The sequence below is a fragment of the Berghia stephanieae genome, chromosome 1 (assembly GCF_034508935.2).
Source record: "Berghia stephanieae isolate SIO BIC M18660-M18661 chromosome 1, UCSD_Bste_1.3, whole genome shotgun sequence".
NCBI classification, from domain to species: domain Eukaryota; kingdom Metazoa; phylum Mollusca; class Gastropoda; order Nudibranchia; family Aeolidiidae; genus Berghia; species Berghia stephanieae.
This window is the reverse complement of record NC_088360.1, coordinates 90,461,342-90,478,637: the sequence shown is the minus strand read 5'-3', so window position 1 is coordinate 90,478,637 and position 17,296 is coordinate 90,461,342. Positions and strand designations below refer to the sequence as shown.

The following is a 17,296-nucleotide window of genomic DNA, read 5'->3' as shown; positions in this document are numbered from 1 at the left end:
TTCTTTAAAATACACATATTTTTTACAATTCTAATAACAACAAACAAACATGGCCGCGCCCTCTAAACTGTCTGCTGCACATTTTTTCCACTTTAGTTTCAGTCACAAATTATAATTGAATGAAAGTATGGTCAAGTATAATTTGCTGTAAACCGCAAGCATGAAATGGTTTTATAATCGTCTCGATTATACTTTGATTGCTCTATACACGGTGTGTGTTTAGATCAGACGCTGTTGTTAAATTAGGCTAGACGTCTCTAGTGACAAGCGAGGGCCGAGGACAAGTTCAATTTCACCCTAAAATGACTTTCTTTGTAAAGTTTAAAAATGCGATTCATACCCTTTACACAAAGCATTTATTGGCCACAAACATAGTGACATGTGGCGGTCTATTGGGTGTTGGGGATTTTGTGGTGCAGAATATAGGATCATTGTGTGATGATAGCGACAGCGGGTCCACAACCAGATATGACTACGCCAGGACTGGTAAGAAAAAGGCCAAACTGTATAAATAACTGGTTGATACAGTAGTGATTGCCTAAATGACAGGTTGTTGGGAATCAGATAAAATTGGGTATTTAGGCGGGACGAGCATTTAGACGAAGTTGGTCAGCAAATCTGTGGGTATGTGATACGCAGTGGCTATTTTTACAGTCCCGTAAAGATGGTTCTCGGGGCTATTTTTACAGTCCCGTAAAGATGGTTCTCGGGGCTATTTTTACAGTCCCGTAAAGATGGTTCTCGGGGCTATTTTTACAGTCCCGTAAAGATGATTCTCGGGGCTATTTTTACAGTCCCGTAAAGACGGTTCTCGTGGCTATTTTTACAGCGTTGATGCGATTCTGTTCAATTATCCGCATAGTTATAGATTATCATCTTTTTGCAGTATTCACAAAACTTCACATATCATTTCTTCCGATATTTAGATGTACAGATCTAGAGGCGGTGAATGAAAGCAAAATTAATTTCATTTAACATATTTATATCTAAAGCTAAAACTAAAATTAACAAACAATTAATGTAAAGTCAATTCTCTTAGCGATTTTTAAGGTACTGTCATTTTTATTACATATAATTTTTTTTTTTTTTTTTTTGCATAAGTTATGTTTGCAGTACAGAACAGCCCGGTTTCTATCATCAGTGGGCAGGTTAGGTTGTATGTCTTGATTTTTTTTTTCTGTCAAACATACATAATATAGATCTATTATCAAACACTGAAAGTATATTTAGTTCCTGCTTGAGTCGACACCTCTCAAGATATAATACTTTACAGGTTGGCTTTTGTTTATACTTTACCAGTATAACCAGTCAGGAAGGACTAACGATTTAGACAATAAGACGTAGACGTCTAACATTCAGGGTGCAGTCTTCTCACGTGAGAGTGGGTTTGAATCCAATTTCAGAAAAGAGGCCGTTCACAAACCAGTTAACCAGTAGATTTTTCACCAATGAAAACATGGAATTTGTGACACACCTTCACACGTGCTCGGACAAACATAGCTGGTTGTTTATAAACAATGACGTGAACGAATTCGACCTCCATCTGATCGTTGTTATTGTTTTTATATTGACAAATGAGTGACGAGTTATCACATGGTTTTCTCGATCATATTAAAAACGTTTAAGTTTACACATAGTTTTCTGTGTTGATTCAACTGATCAAGAGGTAGAACAGTGGGTATTTTACTTAACACATACCATCGATAGTAAAACCTGTGTAGTTTGCTGTGTCTACCAATCACTACCATTGTTTACATTATGACGATTGTCCGAGAGGCGTGGTTATCTACCGGTTAATTGGACACATTTTGACCATAATTTTAGAACCCCCACCTCCCAACCATATTGTGGACAAATGACTACCCCCCCCCCCCCCCCCCCCCATGTGGATGTCCATGGTAAAGATGCACATTGCGAAACACCTCATGCTTAAATATTGTTCTTTTGAATAATATTGTTTTTAAAAAGAAAGTAAATAATGATGATGATTCTCTACCATGGGCGGTCATGATCCAAAAGAATAGAGGTGCCCAAGACTGATCCTCATTGAGGTGGAGAGGGCATTTTACTTTGGTCCCACCATCGCATTGCTTCTACTACTTTACCGATTGACCCAGTGTTTGTTCCGACCAGACAAGATTGGTCGCTGTATTGCTCCTCCCTTCCCAGTTAGGAGGTTGTTTTATTGTTCTCCGCCAAAGCGGTGTTCACCTTGTGGTCAGACCCCTCTGCTTAGGCTTTGAGGTACCACTAGGGAAAGAGATAGATAGAGAAAAGAGAGAAAAGGAGAGAGAGAGAGAGAGAGAGAGAGAGAGGAGAGAGAGAGAGAGAGAGAGAGAGAGGAGAAGAGAGAGAGAGAGAGAGAGAAAGAGAGAGAGAGAAGAGAGAGTGAGAGAGAGAGAAAGAGATAGAAAAAGAAAGAGATTGGGAAAGAATGAAAGAAAGAGAGAGGGAGAGAGAGAGAAAATGAGAGATAGGGAAAGAAAGAAAGAAATAAAGAAAGAAAGGGATAGAGAAAGAGTGAAAGAAAGAGTGAGAGAGAGAGAAAACAAAGAAAAATGGAAAGAAGAGATAGAAAGAGAGAGAGAGAGAAGAGAGAGAGAGAGAGAGAGAGAGAGAGAGAAGAGAGGAGAGAGAGAGAGAGAGAGAAAGAGAGAGGGAGAGGAGAGAGAAATAGAGAAGAAAGAGATTTGGAAAGAATGAAAGAAGAAAGAGGGAGAGAGATAGAAAAAAGAGAAAGTAAAAAGAAAGAGAGAAGAGAGAGAAAGAGAGAGAGAGAAAGGCATAGAAAAAGAATGAAAGAAAGAGAGGAGAGAGAGAGAGAGAGAGAGAGAGAGAGAGAGAGAGAGAGAGAGAGAGAGGAGAGAGAGAGAGAGGAGAGAGGCTGCTAACTAGCCGCACCTGAACGAAGTGAGTGAGAGTTTTAGATTTAGAGCTAATGGCGTCTACTCAGCCAATCTGTTACTATTTATAATTCTATTACCGCAACGCCGTAAAAATAGCCACCAGAACCGTCTTTACGGGACTGTAAAAATAGCCCCGAGAACCATCTTTACGGGACTGTAAAAATAGCCCCGAGAACCATCTTTACGGGACTGTAAAAATAGCCACTGCGTATGTGATAATGATAATGTATCATTCGAGTCAGGAGGAGGAGAAGCTTACTTGACTTACGTTTTAGTCTTATGTTGCTATGCTGATTACTGACTGCTTTTTCAGTTGTCTATCGGTAGAGGACAATTCTAAGAAATTAACTAAAACCTGCACCAAGAGATACCATTTTTAGAGACGTGGAACCGGAGTGATAGCACTGGAGAGAGAGGAAGGGGGGAGGTTATGAGTATGAGTTCATCGTAGAGGGCCGGTGGCCCATTGATGGTCTTTGGATCTGCCTCCACAAACTTGTGGAGGTCGAAAAGCTGGCTTCAATGGTAAATCGGTACTGTATTTTAGATCCTGCAGGAAACTGTCAATTTTAAAGCTATTTATGCTTGGCACTATAACTATTTTTTTAGGCATGCTATTTCACGTCTCAACAATTTGATGACTAAAGAGATTTTTTCAGATGTTATGTGTTATGTGTATAAAATAGATAGTAAAGTGGGAAATTGTATAATGTCAGACATGGCAGTGTCGAACAAGGGATGACCATAGCTTGTACAATGAAATTCCTTCTTTCTTCTTTTGTTATTGCTTAACTTCTCTTCAAAGCAGTCATTAAGGCGAAGTCCCGTTTAAAAGAGGATATTTAGGGTTATATTTTAATGAGAAATTTTTTTATTTTTTTATTTTTATTTTTTCCAATTTAGTGGGCATAAAGTGAAAGGGCATTGAGGCAATCACCACTATATTACTTAAAATTACGATTAATTGCCATACAGCCTGATCTGCTTGACGCAACCATTTTTTGACATTGCATAGAAATAATTCCAGGATTCATCCAAATAAAAGAGAATCTTTTATCATCAAACATGTATAGGAATATTGAAAAGTGTCCTACATTTTATTTTCAGATAGGTACCTTTTGCCTTTTTGAAACTTAAAAAAACCCAACGAAATTGGATATCTTAGAAAAACTACAGTAATGTGCTACATTATTGATAAGTGAATTCATAAATAGTAATGAAATTAAAAATTTAGTCACTGTCACTGTCTGCAGGGGTAAGAGCTCAACTTCATTTGACCCAGATGCGAGTACCAGCTTGTGAATGAGAATGAGAGAGTACCCTTGAGACATGCTCATGCTTCCGTTTCTTGATTAATGACTATTTAATAATCACACGGATAAAGTCATCTGGACTCTGATCTATAAGACAAGCTTTAACAACTTTAAATCAAGTAACTTTAATTTTCTCATTTGAATAAATTGATTCACAAAAAGAAGGTCATCAGTTTCTTTCCCACAAAATTCTATCAAACTCACTGGAATGTTTTTCAGTATTCTCTTACTTTAATTTAATGGGTTTTTTTCTTTTTTTTTTTTAAGGACGTATGATTGCTGTAGGCTTTTGTCTTGGACCATTTAACCACTACTGGTATTCTTTTCTGGATAAAGCAGTCAAGGGCTATGGCATGCAAGTCGTTGGAAAGAAAATTATATGTGATCAACTTGTAGCTGGACCTTTCTTTTGTACCATGTTTCTATATGGTGAGTGTTAAAAGGGTTGAAAAGTGTGAAAGTCTCACTTGTTTTTCTACATGTCTATTTCTACTGTGGTAATCTCTTACACATGTTGCAATTTGAAATTTTAAAGGAATGAAAATAAAGTTTGACTTAAAATTGATAGTTTCTTTTAAGGATGGTTTAACTCGCCTTTCAACAAGGTTTTCATAAAGTAACTTGATTGCCATTTGAAACAAAACAAACTATAGCAGACCCCCTTTTTTTATTTTTTAAAGATTATTCAATTTTTGAGATACAAAGAATTAACATGAAATGCTGACATTGTGCACTGAACAAAAATTGGCTCTTTTTTTATGTGAGAGAAAGTGAACATAAGAGATTTGAAACATTATTGCATTGCACATTTGTCCTTGATATTATCAAAATGATAGTCTTATTGGATTCATACCAGCTTAAAATTTAAAAGGTTTATAACTTTAAATCAGGATTCTCAAATATATTAAAATGTCTTGATACATTTTAAAATTTGATATCATACCTTATTGTGATTTTCTCAGGTACAACATTGTTGGAAGGGAAAGGTTTTTCAAGTGCAATGGCAGAATGGAAGGCAAAATTTCTTCCAATTTACATGGTAAATTTCTCTTTTACATTACATTACAGATATTAAAGGAAAAGTCCAAGGAAAGTAGTTTCAATTTCATACAGAGCTTTATTGCTCACTATTGAATATTTGTAGAGTTTGGAGAGCTAGTCTCGTTTTGACCCTTCAATAGTAGGGAGAGTAGAAGCATTCACTCGTAATTCACTCTCTTTCTCTCAGCTAGATGGTGAGTGCCTTACTATTTGGTACATTGGGTCCATTTTCAGCTCCCCAAACACATGATATTTTTGTTCTCTAGTTTCATCTGTCACTTCTCTAATCTCTTTATATTTCATCATAACTGATAGATGAACTTATTAATGGGATTTGTGATTGTTTGAAAAAAGAGGTTGATGTTGAGAGTTTTTAGATATTCTAGGCAAACTCATGATGTTCCCTGCTTATAATTTGTACTAAATATTTGAGACACTGATAAGAACCTTTATTTGCTGTGTTCTGTATTTTATGGAAGGATTTGTACAAGTCTATCTTTATCAGAAACTGTTTAATCCGTTCTTCACATTGATGTGCAAAGATATTTAAAGCCAACTTCGAACAGATCAAATGAAAAAATATAAATTGTATTCCTTTAGCACCATAATGCATATGAAGCCAGAGGTTTTTTTTTTCGGTTTCTTTAGTATTAGAGAGATTGTAATGATTCCTTCTGGTCTCTGGATAGGACATTGGATTTTTGCATACTACTTTTCTTCAGATCTACGAGACCTATCTACCAAATCTCTACCTGGTGGATAGAGGAAATTAGGCACAACTTTCCAAGTGTCGAGCCACTGGTTTGAACATGATGGCCTAATTTAGGCTGTTTAGTGAGTCCACAGTGACACATAAAGGGTATGAAATAAGGACCAAACATTGCACTCGGAAAAATCATAGATTTATGAATCATGTCTTCACCCCACTCTCTTCATTAGGTTGACTGGGCTTTCTGGCCTGCAGCACAGTTGATTAACTTTAGATTCCTGCCCACTCGGTTTCGAGTCTTGTATGTGAGCTTTGCAACCCTAGTCTGGAATTCCTTTTTGTCATTCATGAAGCACAAGAAACCAACTCAAAAAGTATGTAAGTAGTAGATATAACTGCATACCTTGATGAGATTATTGAGAGTCATATCTGGTGGGATTTTTTAGTTTTATTTTTCTTTGCAGATTTGTTTTAATACAAGTTTTATACAAATTATTATATTATATTCTTTTATCAAGGGTAGGTGGTGGATTATATATGTTAATGCAACCCATTTAGACGTGACTTACTTGATTTAATCCTCTTCTCTCCTTGTGGTCATTGGGCCTCTATTAGTGTCTGCGATCTACTTCTGTCCTTGACCATCTTCTGGGTAGCCTCCCAGGTGAGGCCTGCCATTTTTAATTTGTTTGACAGTGAGCGCTTCCATGTCTGTATCGGATGCCTCACCTTTCGTATCCCTTGGGGGTTCCAATCAGGGGATTGGTTGATGACACAGCTCCCTGGTCTTCTTAATGTTTGACCAATCCATGTCCATTTCCTCCTGATTTGGATGTTGATAGGCTCCTGGTTCGACCTTCTCCATATTTCTATGTTGGATATGTGGTCTTGCCATCTGATTTTCAAAATCTTGGGGAGGCATTTGTTAATGAAGGTTTGAATTTTGTGAGTAAGGGTGTTTGTGACCCTCCAGGTTTCCATGTAGTAGTACAGGTTTTACATTGGAGCCAAATATTCTAAGCTTAGTTGCATTAGAGATAGCTGTTGCTTTCCATATTGTCGACAAGGTGGCAAGTGTCTGTTGGACTTTTCCAAAGACATTAAAGCATTATAAGGAAATCCCAACAGAAAGCATTTAGACGTACAGTTAATTTATCATGGCCGGATGGATATCAGGAAATAGTTGGCGAACTGATAACAACTCATGAGCTTGTAAATAAAAAATTAACTGATTTTGGACAGTTTTCAGTCGGCGCTCTTGATATCAAGCGACACTAGATATTTTCTGGCCAGCAAACTGATGGATCACTGATGCAGAGCGACTTAGTTGCTATTTCTTTAGACAGGATTTGAAATGTATTCCAAACAATAAAAAAAAATATTTGTTGAATTTAAAAATAATTTTTTTGTAATCGGTGACCCAAAATGAATCAAAATCATCAAGGAACACAATTAAGTACTGGATTATGAAATTTATTTATTTGTGTCTACATGTCTGGGAGGTATGTGTGTATGTCTGTGAGGTGTAGTATTTGTGTGTGTGAGTAGTCTATGTGTGAGTAAGTAGTTGTGTTGTAATGTGTTTGTTTCAACCCATCCCATTTTTTTGGTGCAGCTAGTTGCAACAGGTTGACATCCCATCTCACTTTGTTCAAGTTATATTGTTCAATCTACCAGTACTATTGTGTTTACTTTGCCTTCTTGAAACTGTTGGTCTGGAACAAAAAGGAATTTGTTAATTGAACAATGTAGGAAAATAAAATCAAAAGTTTACAACAACACTCTCCAAAAGAAACAGCCTACTCAAAATTGTTTGCAATTTGCATACAATTATCCTGATGTTTTGAACTTTATATACATGCACCTACACAACATTTCCAAGACTGACAACTGACAGTCAATTGATAAAAATGTGATCATCTAAATGCAACTTCTCTCATCGACAAACTGTCAGTTCTATAGTGACCTATCTCCACCACTTCTTAGTTAATTTGCCAGGCAGTGGATGAATTAATGAATGCATGTTTAAATTGGCCATAAGACCCCTTTAGGCCTGTCATGTGGGAGATTGTCCCTTTTTATCTAGTTAAAACATAATTCAATGTATTTCTGAATTCAAATCTTGTCATCAATATTTAGTCTTGCATTATTATACATTTTTTCAGTTATTGATAAGTAAACATTTGATTGTAGCTCTATTGGCAGAGATACTATAAAACTGTGTCTGGTAGGGATTTTAAAGTAGTTTCAGTGGAGAATTGAATTTAAAATCTTTTGACTATTCAATTTTTATCCTTTTTATGATGTCAATATTACCTAAAAATCTTGTAAACTCCTAAAACACAAGAACAAACAATGAGAAATTTTCATTGTATTCAATAGCCCCAAAGATACATTCCAGGTCTGAAAAGATAAACTCTGCATATCTATTGTATTGTTAATGTTTTTATCTGTTTTTGTTATTTTGCAGGAAATGCCACTACAGAACAAACCAAAGATTATAGAAACCTAGAGATCAACAATCCTTTCTAGATTAAACGGCCACTTTTCTTTTTTTTTTTTTTATCTCTTTTTTCTGTTTTATTCCAGAAGCCGTATTTTGTTTTACATATTTTGTGATTTGGTAAGATTATTTTATGTGGAGGGCATAAAAATATAGATTGTTTGTTTAGGAGAGGGTAGGAGGAGTGTATGTGTGTGTGTGTGTGTGTGTGTGTGTGTGTGTGTGTGTGTGTGTGTTGATATGGGGTAGGTGTTTATGCTTAAAGTGTCATAAGCTTTATAAAAACTCTGGGAAAGGATAACAACAAAATGCAAACAATTCTAAACTTGGAAACAATTGGCTGAATTAACTTTTTTATGTACAAATTGTTTTCCTATAGTCCCTTTCATTTTTCATTTCTGGGAATTGGTTTATGCGTATAGATTAAGTCAGTCGCTTTAATAATATAATAATAATGAAAATAATAATGATAAAAATAATGATAATAATAATAATAATATATAATAATAATAATAATAATAATAATAATAATAATAATAATAATAATAATAATAATAATAATAATAATAAGAATAATAATAATAAGAATAATGATAATGATAGTAATATTAATAGTAGTAAATAATAATAATTAGTTGTAGTTTTGTCCCTGCATTACCCAAACATGCAACAATCTTTTGCCACAGCCTCATTTATGCAATTGTGAGTGTATTTTTACATACATTTATGTGTGTAATTTTTATGTTTTCAATGAAGATTGTCTTTTATTGTTCTCAATTTCTAATTTTATATTTATTTAACTGATTTACTGTTTTATTTCTTGAAAGATGCAGTATTCACATTCTAGTCAGTTGCTTAATCTATGTACCTTGAGACTTAAAAAAAAATAGTTTATTTATTATTTGTTGATCCCTTCATTTTAGCAATAGGCCTTTATATATATATTGATTTTTAACTGGGATACAGATATTCATTCCATTTTAACACTGTTGTTTGAATCTGGCAATGCATTCATTGTGTGAATGTGTGTCATTTTAGAAATTTGAGTGTGATTAATTTTATTCGCTTGATATCATAGATAAGCAATTGAACCTATTTATTATTGTACTAGACGATTGTAATATATCATCAGAATTGTTGTGAAAATCCAAATATGATATATATTTTTTCACTCATAAGTATCGTTTGTTACAGCTTAATTTTAATTCGATGATTAAACAATTATTGGTTATCCTGGTCTGTAAGGTCTTTCAGAAAGTACAAACATCCTATCTAAATGTTAACAAGAAATTATAACTGTTTAACATTTTAAAAGCCAGTATGAACTCTAATGCAAGCATCATGGCTTTGAGTTACTACTCTATTAAAAAAAAAAGAAGGAAGTTAGTGATCCCTGAATAAAAATATCAAACCTTTTCAGCTATAAAGCTTTAGAAATAAACGCATAAATGTTATTCGTAGAGAAACTGTATTGTATTCATCAGACAAACATTAAAAAAAGAATCAAACGCTTCTAAAAGTACTTGAAAAGAATTTGATATTTTTTCTCATAAATGTCCATGTCTAAGTAACTACTTCAAAAGGCTTTATTCACATATTTTAATATTTCTTGTAGCAGTGAAGGGCAGGTTGGGTAGGGTTAATGTTGGACATTCTAGAAAAGGAGTTGACGGGAAATTTAGATAAATGTCCTTATTGTTACAATCATTCAGATGTCCAAGTTAAAAAATTAACTTTGTCAAGTGGCACAGTTTAACTACATTAACATTCTAATCATCTGCCATTTTCGTTATTTTTATATGTCATATTAAACCCAGTCAAGACAACCAAAAAAAAAAGGATTTTTTTACTCGATTTCAAAATGTTTCTTATAATTTTGTTTAGGGAAACAAGAAAAATTATGTCCAAATTTTTTTATGTAAAAAAAAGTGAATGATTGTTGTACGGTAAAAACATTCGTGAGTTTGAACAAACTGCCATAACGGAAACCTCTATAAAACAGAATGTCTTCTAAGACAGAAGGCCTCCAATCCCCCAACGTAAACTTCTCTATTTTGACTCTCTGTATAATGGGACCCATCCAACGCATAAACAAATAATAAAATTCCATTTTCTCAATATAACAGTTTGCCAATTTAGTGGGACAAAGACTATACTTCCCACAGATCAAAGAGTGGGCCCACTGTTTTATACATTTATCGAGGTTAACATATCAATTGTGATTGTAGTTTCTAGCGATTTAAAGTTGATGTTGATGTTTTATTACTTGATTATATCCTTCTGACATTTGTTATGCATGAATGTGTCAAAAAAATGTCATCAATATTTGTTGCTATCATATAATATATTCAACTGATCTCAACTTTGCATCTTTTCACGTAAATGTGATATTATTAAAATCTCACCCAATACTTTTGAACTCTAACATAGAAACTCACATTGCAAGACTCTCCACAAATTTCAAGGCATGTGCCAAATTGACTGGTTATGGAAGTCCCTTTAGGGCAGTGGAATTTTTTCCTCTGTGTAGGATGGATACTAATACTAAATTAGTCCATCTTTGCAGACAACCTTTTTTCGTATAACATCTTTTGTTTATTTCATGTTGCTTGTGTTCTAGATTGAGACCATTTGCTCTGTTAGAGCTCAGCCAGATTTTTTTTTTTTTTGAGGAAAAGAGTCTGATGCTAATTTCTTTTTGTTGTTTTTTGTTTGTTTTTTTTTGTTTTTTTGTTTTGTTTTTGGAGAAGGGGGGAAGTGAAAGAGGGTACTTTTTTCTTGTAAATTGTCGCTTTATATAATTTAATTTTATTATTTGAATGATTTTTTTTATTTGCTACGATTTGCGTGTACCCTTCTTGACTTGGAGGAGATCTTTTGCTAATTGATTGACTTTTAGGTGATCTTGAGCTCAACACACGTATAGACTACTTTTAGTATCTACTTTCCTATCCTCAATGAACTGGTCCATCTTGTAGCACTTTTTCTTGCATGTTTATGTCTACAGATGTTTGATCTTAACTTTCACATCATCATCCTTTTGACTGGTGTGGAAATGAAATATACATGTGTTTATGACCCTCCCCCATGTGATGTCCGGGGCCTCTCAACAGAGAGGGTGCAAGAATAGTCCAATGCCAAGCCAGCAGGTCGTAAATGGCGAATAATGGTGTGTGACTCTCCCTTTTTGAGTCACCTGGTCCTCTCAGTTGGGGGTTGTCAAAGGGTTAACACCCCTTCTGTAAAACTCAAATTGTTACAGAAACACAGGTGGACAAATCAAATCCTTTTCTTAGCTTGGGCGACTGAAGAGTTTCTAAAAAAGTTAGCTCAAGATAGAGAAGGATGGAAACTGTTTGTCTGTGGCCTATACCCTGACCCAGGGTGAAAAAGGCAATGATTATGATGATAATGATATAACCCTAGTGCTATTACTCAAATGTATTGAAACCTAATGGAGCAGTTTATAAAGCGCCAATAACCATTTACAGTGCTGTGTAACATTTCAAGCAGCAATAAAAAACAAAAATATAAACAGCAAAAAATGAATGTATAAATTAATTAATAAATAAGTAAATAAATGAAAAAATAAATAAAATAAAAACAATCTCAAGATAGAAGGATTTTGTGATAAGCTGTTATAAATAATTAAATTTAAAAGATTAAAACAAATATATTAAAAATCTGAGAACTCCTTGTATGAGAGAAAGGAATGGTTAGAAAATTTGAGATAAATAAATAAAATTCCCTTTATTAATCCCATAGGGGAATTTGTCTCAAGGGAAGACTTGAATAACCCAGATGTCAGCCACAGTGCAGCGCCGCAAATTGAGCTAAGGCGAGGTGACTTGTTCGAGGCCACATAGCGCAGCAGCGGGTGATTGAATTCAATACTTTTTGGGTACGAAGCAAAGACCGTACCAGTGAGCCACGCTGAGGGAAATTCTCTCAAGGGATGATGTAGTCAGTTGCTTGTGTGTACAGTTGAAAGTGATTATTAATATTCAGAAGCAGAGTTCTGAAGACATTTTAAAGCAGGACATCTAGCTTACATTAAATTCTCACCAGGGGCTGCCAATATTGCGAGCAAAAAATGTTGGTGGGGTCTTTTCACCTTCAATGGTGGGCAGGAAGGTCACTGTTGCTGTGTCTTCCATCTCCCTATATTTGCTATTCCAGGTTGATTTCTGTCTTTGTCTTGGAATAAGATATTGTTGTGACCCAGTGCTGCAATGGAAACACTTCCTAATCAACGCAAAGTATTTTCCATCACAGCAATGTTAAAACAAGCCCACAATTGCATTCGATTATCAAATCTGGAAATTCGTGCACATAGACCTACAGAAGTATTACCTATATTTTAAATTTAAACTTTTAGGTGATCTCAAATTGAAAACACTAATAGTTTGCTTTTGGAATTTATTTCAGTTCACTATTTGAACCAGTCTTCTTTGTCTTACTTTTTCTTGGATGCTTTTAATTGTAAACCTAGGATTTTTGACTTCTGTCTTCTTCTTATTTACTATAGCTGAATTGACCTAAATGTGTTGCAAGCACAATAAACCTTTAAAAACAATCACACTAATATCAGAACCTAAAAAAATGCACTCAAAACAAAATTATGATAGCCCATTGATCATTTCCCTTTAAATGGATTAAGTCATTTTTTAAAGTCAGTAAATTTTTACCGTCCACAAGTGTTGGCTTTAATTGGACTGCACTGTATTAATTATTGCAGGGATGGTGATTAGCTTTTGTATGCTAGTGAGGGCATCAAAGAAAACCCAAAGCGCTCTATGTTTATGATTTTACCAGAGGTATACTGCCAAACTCTCAATAAATGCCCTTTCCCTATTTGCACTATGCCTTTCACTTCGAACCATAGCGATACTATAGTACACTATATAGTCTACAATGTTTCCGCTATACTTTCAACCTATGTCAGTTTATTTGTAAAAATCAGCCTCCATTAAATATACACACACAATAATTTCATGCCATCTTGATCAGCATTTTATCCTCATGCAAGTTAGCATGATATATCCAGTGATAAAATTTTTGTTTCCACTTTCCTGTAACAGTAACAGAAAGATATGTAAAAGCTTTATTTTATGTTAATTTCAGTGTTTTGTTTCTTCATTTATTTATTAGAATTTGTAGATAGAGGAAATTAACATTTTCATTTTTAGGTATTGAATCTCATTGAAAAATCTAACGGAATAAATACTTCGGCCATGAAAAAAAAAAAAAAACAATAATAAAAAAATATTTAACAAACAATTTAGATTTCCTGTTAAGTGGCGCTGTCATATGTAAAAGATTGTGTCACTGTTTTATTCGTTTTATTTCAGATTCATCTGAGGATAATGTAATTATATATACATAATATATATCTGATGTTGACAGTTTTGGAGTGATAACATTATTGTAATGCATGTATATTTATTTGAGAAAAATATGATTTTGATATTATGAGGTATAATATGTTCAACTAAGATGTTTTGAATATTATTGGCTGGGGAGGTCACTCTTACTGTGGCATCCTTTTTGTCATGTTGCCCTCTGTCCTTGTTCTGAAATTAGATTTGTTTTTGCCCTTACTTATACTAGGGGACACGGAAAACCTTCAAATACATTCTTGTATATGTTTTTTTGTTGTTCTCTTTTCTTTCAGAGGTGCATGATATTTTTCAATATGTTCATTTCCCGGTGATACAGTATTATATCTTTTGATATGTATTCTCTTAGAATATGGGTGTAGCCTTTTGAACATGATCCCCTAATTTTTTTTCGAACGATGTAAAAAATTTATTGATAAGACATGGAACGCGATAAAAAAGTTAGCCCAAGATAGCGAGGGGTGGAGACTGTTGTCTGTGGCCTATACCCTGATCCTGGGTGAAAAGGGCAATAATGATGATGATGATGATGATGAAGAAATTTATCTTTTATCTTTTTGGTATTGTTCGTTTGTGCGTGTTTGTTTATGTAGTATGTTATATGTGTATGTGCGTCTTTGTGCACTTGAATAACAATCAGAATCAAAATATGAACATTTTTTTTTTCAAAATACGGTTGACGCCGCTTAATCGCACACCCTCGGGAGTTCAGGTTAGTGTGTCAGTAAAGCGCAGTGTGTGATTAAGCGGAGAAGCTAGAAATAGGATCTGAGCACCAGCTTTCATGCGCCATTCATGTAGGACCTTCCTCCTCAGGGTCTGATTCATGGAGCAGGACTACGACGATAGTCCTAGACTAAATCCGTTGTCTCAGACTAAAAGGCGTTGTAAGATATTCATGAAGCCGGACTACGCGAAGTCTTAGACTAAAGAGGGACCGAGGGACTAAACGGGTGAAATTTACACCCGCGATTTAGCAGGTGTAAATATCGTAGTCTGAGACTAAATTTCAAAATCATAATATGTTCTCTACGCTGGGGTAAGTAATTGAGGTTTGTACGGGCTTGGGACCATCATATTCAAGAGATTAGACTGATTAGAAGTAGAAGAGGCATTTTTTTTGTTTTGTTTCTTTTTATTTTTTATTTTTAGTGTCTTTTTATATTTCTATTTGGGGGGGGGGGGGGGGGGGGGCTTTTTTCTTTTAAAATTTCTCTTTTTATTTATGTTTCATTGACAACAAAGTGTGACATTATTGTTTGTAAGAATGGTAATCATGAAGTGTTGATTGTAGTAATGCCTCGTCTCGTCTGCATTGTAAATGTCATTAGAGTTGTGCTGCTGAAGAAGTTGTTCAAAACTTCATCACTCTATTGGCTGGCAGAAGAGACATCAGCATAGTGTTTTTCGTCATGATCTTTTTCAAGCACGACATTCTGTCAACCTTTACATCTCGAGAGCCAGCTTTCTAATGGAGAGAAAGACTTGTCTTATGTTTATGCCAGTTCAGTCGCCTTTTGAGTGTATCAGTGTGGACACAGACCGTGTAGATCAATCAAAAGATGAGACGCGAGTCCTTCCTATAATCCTTTCTTATTGTTCACGGCCCAGTAGAGGAAAACAATGCACAGGTAGAGAATTGCAATCGAGTGGTCAGACAATGTAAACAAACACACGACAATTAGTGGACTGCGATCACGTTTCACACCTTGTGATACAGACATGGAGGTCTAAGTCAATTAGCCCATCGTGTCAGGTAATTCTTTGATGTCAGTTAACAAGCATTGCTCGTCTGACCTAGTCGGGGTCAGAGGAACAGCCGAGTTGTGTTGACGGGAAAGCTTTTTTCACCCATGATAGCTATTAACTTACCGAACTGGTTCAATGTGAAAAGCATTTTCATTACCTTTCTAAATTGTATTTTTTAGATATTTTTCTCAAATCAAGATGGAATCAAGATGTAGCATTTAAGCGGAGAAGGGGTGCGAATAAGCAGAGCGATTATTTCGAAAAAATTCAGTTTTTCGGGAATGTGAAGCGTATAAGCAGAGTGTGTGATTAACCGATGTGTGATTAAGCGGAGTGAACTGTATATCGTTTGTAAAATGTTGAAAATTAAATTGTCCATAGGAATTTCAAATGTTTATTGACAATCTCGTGTTTTAATGACTCCATTTGTTGTTAATAAACTTTGTTTCATGTGTTAGAAACAAAATATCAAAATCAATTTTTAACAGTCTTTTAGTTAAATTTAATACTGTTTTTAGACAATTAGCCTCACACACACACACACACACACACACACACACAATATATATATATGACATTAGTAAATGAAGATTCAATATCGACGCGTATTTGACCAAAACAAGCTCATGTCGAGCATTTGATGTATCTATCTCCCTATACCTGTTTTCCGAGTTGCTTCCTGACTTTGTCTTGGAATGGGATAACTTGGTTTTTTCCTGGCCCTTGCCGGAGTTCTAGGCTGAGAGGGAAACAGCCAAATGTATAGTTATAATCTTGGGAGATGATATTTTTTTCCTTGTAAATTATCTCTCTGTTTGGTACTGTTTTATTATTAACATATAATTTGTGTTCCGCTTAGTGGGGACTTGTACTCTCAAACTAAGTACACTGATACTGTGCTCTTGGAATCTACATCTGTTCCCTATTTGAACTATTTCCCCTTCTCTTACTTTTTCCTCAAGTCCTTTTATTTGTACATCTAGACTGTTTTTACTGTCCAATTTTCTTCCTTTTTACTGGTGCTGATATGACCTAAATGTGTTGCAAGCGCCGTAAAACCATTAAAAACATAAACCATTAATTAGTGGGATCATGTGCTGGTGTCAGGATGAGACTTTTAGGTGATCTCAAACTAAGTACATTAATGGTATTCTCTTGGAATCTACATGTGCTACCTATTTGAACCAATTCTCCTTTGTCTACTTATTCTTGGGTGCTTAAATTGTGATTCTAGAACTGGTTTTCTACCCCATTTTCTTCCATTTTACTGGCGCTGATATAGCTTAAATGTGTTTCAAACACCGTAAAACTTAAAAATTATTTTTATTTTATAACAACAAAACAAAACAAAAAGAAAAAAAAAGCCCCAAAAACCCAACAAGCAAAGCATGTCATAATTATCAGGAGGAAACGTGATTCAAGCGCTCAGTTACATCCGGTACGATAAAGATCTGAACAAGTGTGTTTAAATGGTCCCCAGTGCCAGACAAAGCAAGAAAGAAAATACAAGAAAAAAAATCAGTCTGGCTCGACTGGAGATTGACTTTCAGACCTTTTGATCACCGATGGGATGTTTTTTTGTCTTGTATTTTTCTTTCTTGCTTTGTCTGGTACTTTCATATGTGTAGATCTTTATCCTACACCGGTGTCTGCTCCCTAGTTTTTCAATTTGAATA

General features: G+C 34.9%; 2 protein-coding genes across 3 annotated transcripts in view; both read left to right on the top strand.

The window, feature by feature from the left end:
* Window positions 1–24: 24 nt before the first annotated feature.
* LOC144961226 (mpv17-like protein 2) lies at window positions 25–16,098 on the top strand. Of its 2 annotated transcripts, none has more exons than XM_078894498.1 (5): window positions 25–486; window positions 4,487–4,648; window positions 5,182–5,258; window positions 6,200–6,343; window positions 8,440–16,098. In XM_078894498.1, the coding sequence occupies exons 1-5, from the start codon at window positions 303–305 to the stop codon at window positions 8,479–8,481; spliced, it is 609 nt and encodes a 202-aa protein (XP_078750624.1). In that variant the 5' UTR covers window positions 25–302; the 3' UTR covers window positions 8,482–16,098. The 2 variants fall into 2 exon arrangements, with proteins under 2 accessions (XP_078750624.1, XP_078750626.1); XM_078894500.1 differs by having other exon boundaries at window positions 46–486; window positions 6,200–6,347.
* Window positions 5,593–17,296, top strand: part of LOC144961213 (uncharacterized) — a 52,316-nt gene continuing 40,612 nt past the window's right edge. Inside the window, exon 1 of the mRNA XM_078894490.1 lies at window positions 5,593–5,629. Within this exon, the coding sequence (XP_078750616.1) occupies window positions 5,621–5,629 (9 nt within the window). The 5' untranslated portion in view covers window positions 5,593–5,620. The remainder of the gene's footprint in view (window positions 5,630–17,296) is intronic.

Bases quoted from the DNA above. Each gene is read 5' to 3' on its own strand.
- LOC144961226 (XM_078894498.1), top strand. From the start codon at position 303: ATGACTTTCTTTGTAAAGTTTAAAAATGCGATTCATACCCTTTACACA. The intron at 487-4,486 runs GTAAGAAAAAGG...TTTTTTTTTAAG, and splicing joins ATATGACTACGCCAGGACTG to GACGTATGATTGCTGTAGGC. The intron at 5,259-6,199 runs GTAAATTTCTCT...TCTCTTCATTAG, and splicing joins AATTTCTTCCAATTTACATG to GTTGACTGGGCTTTCTGGCC.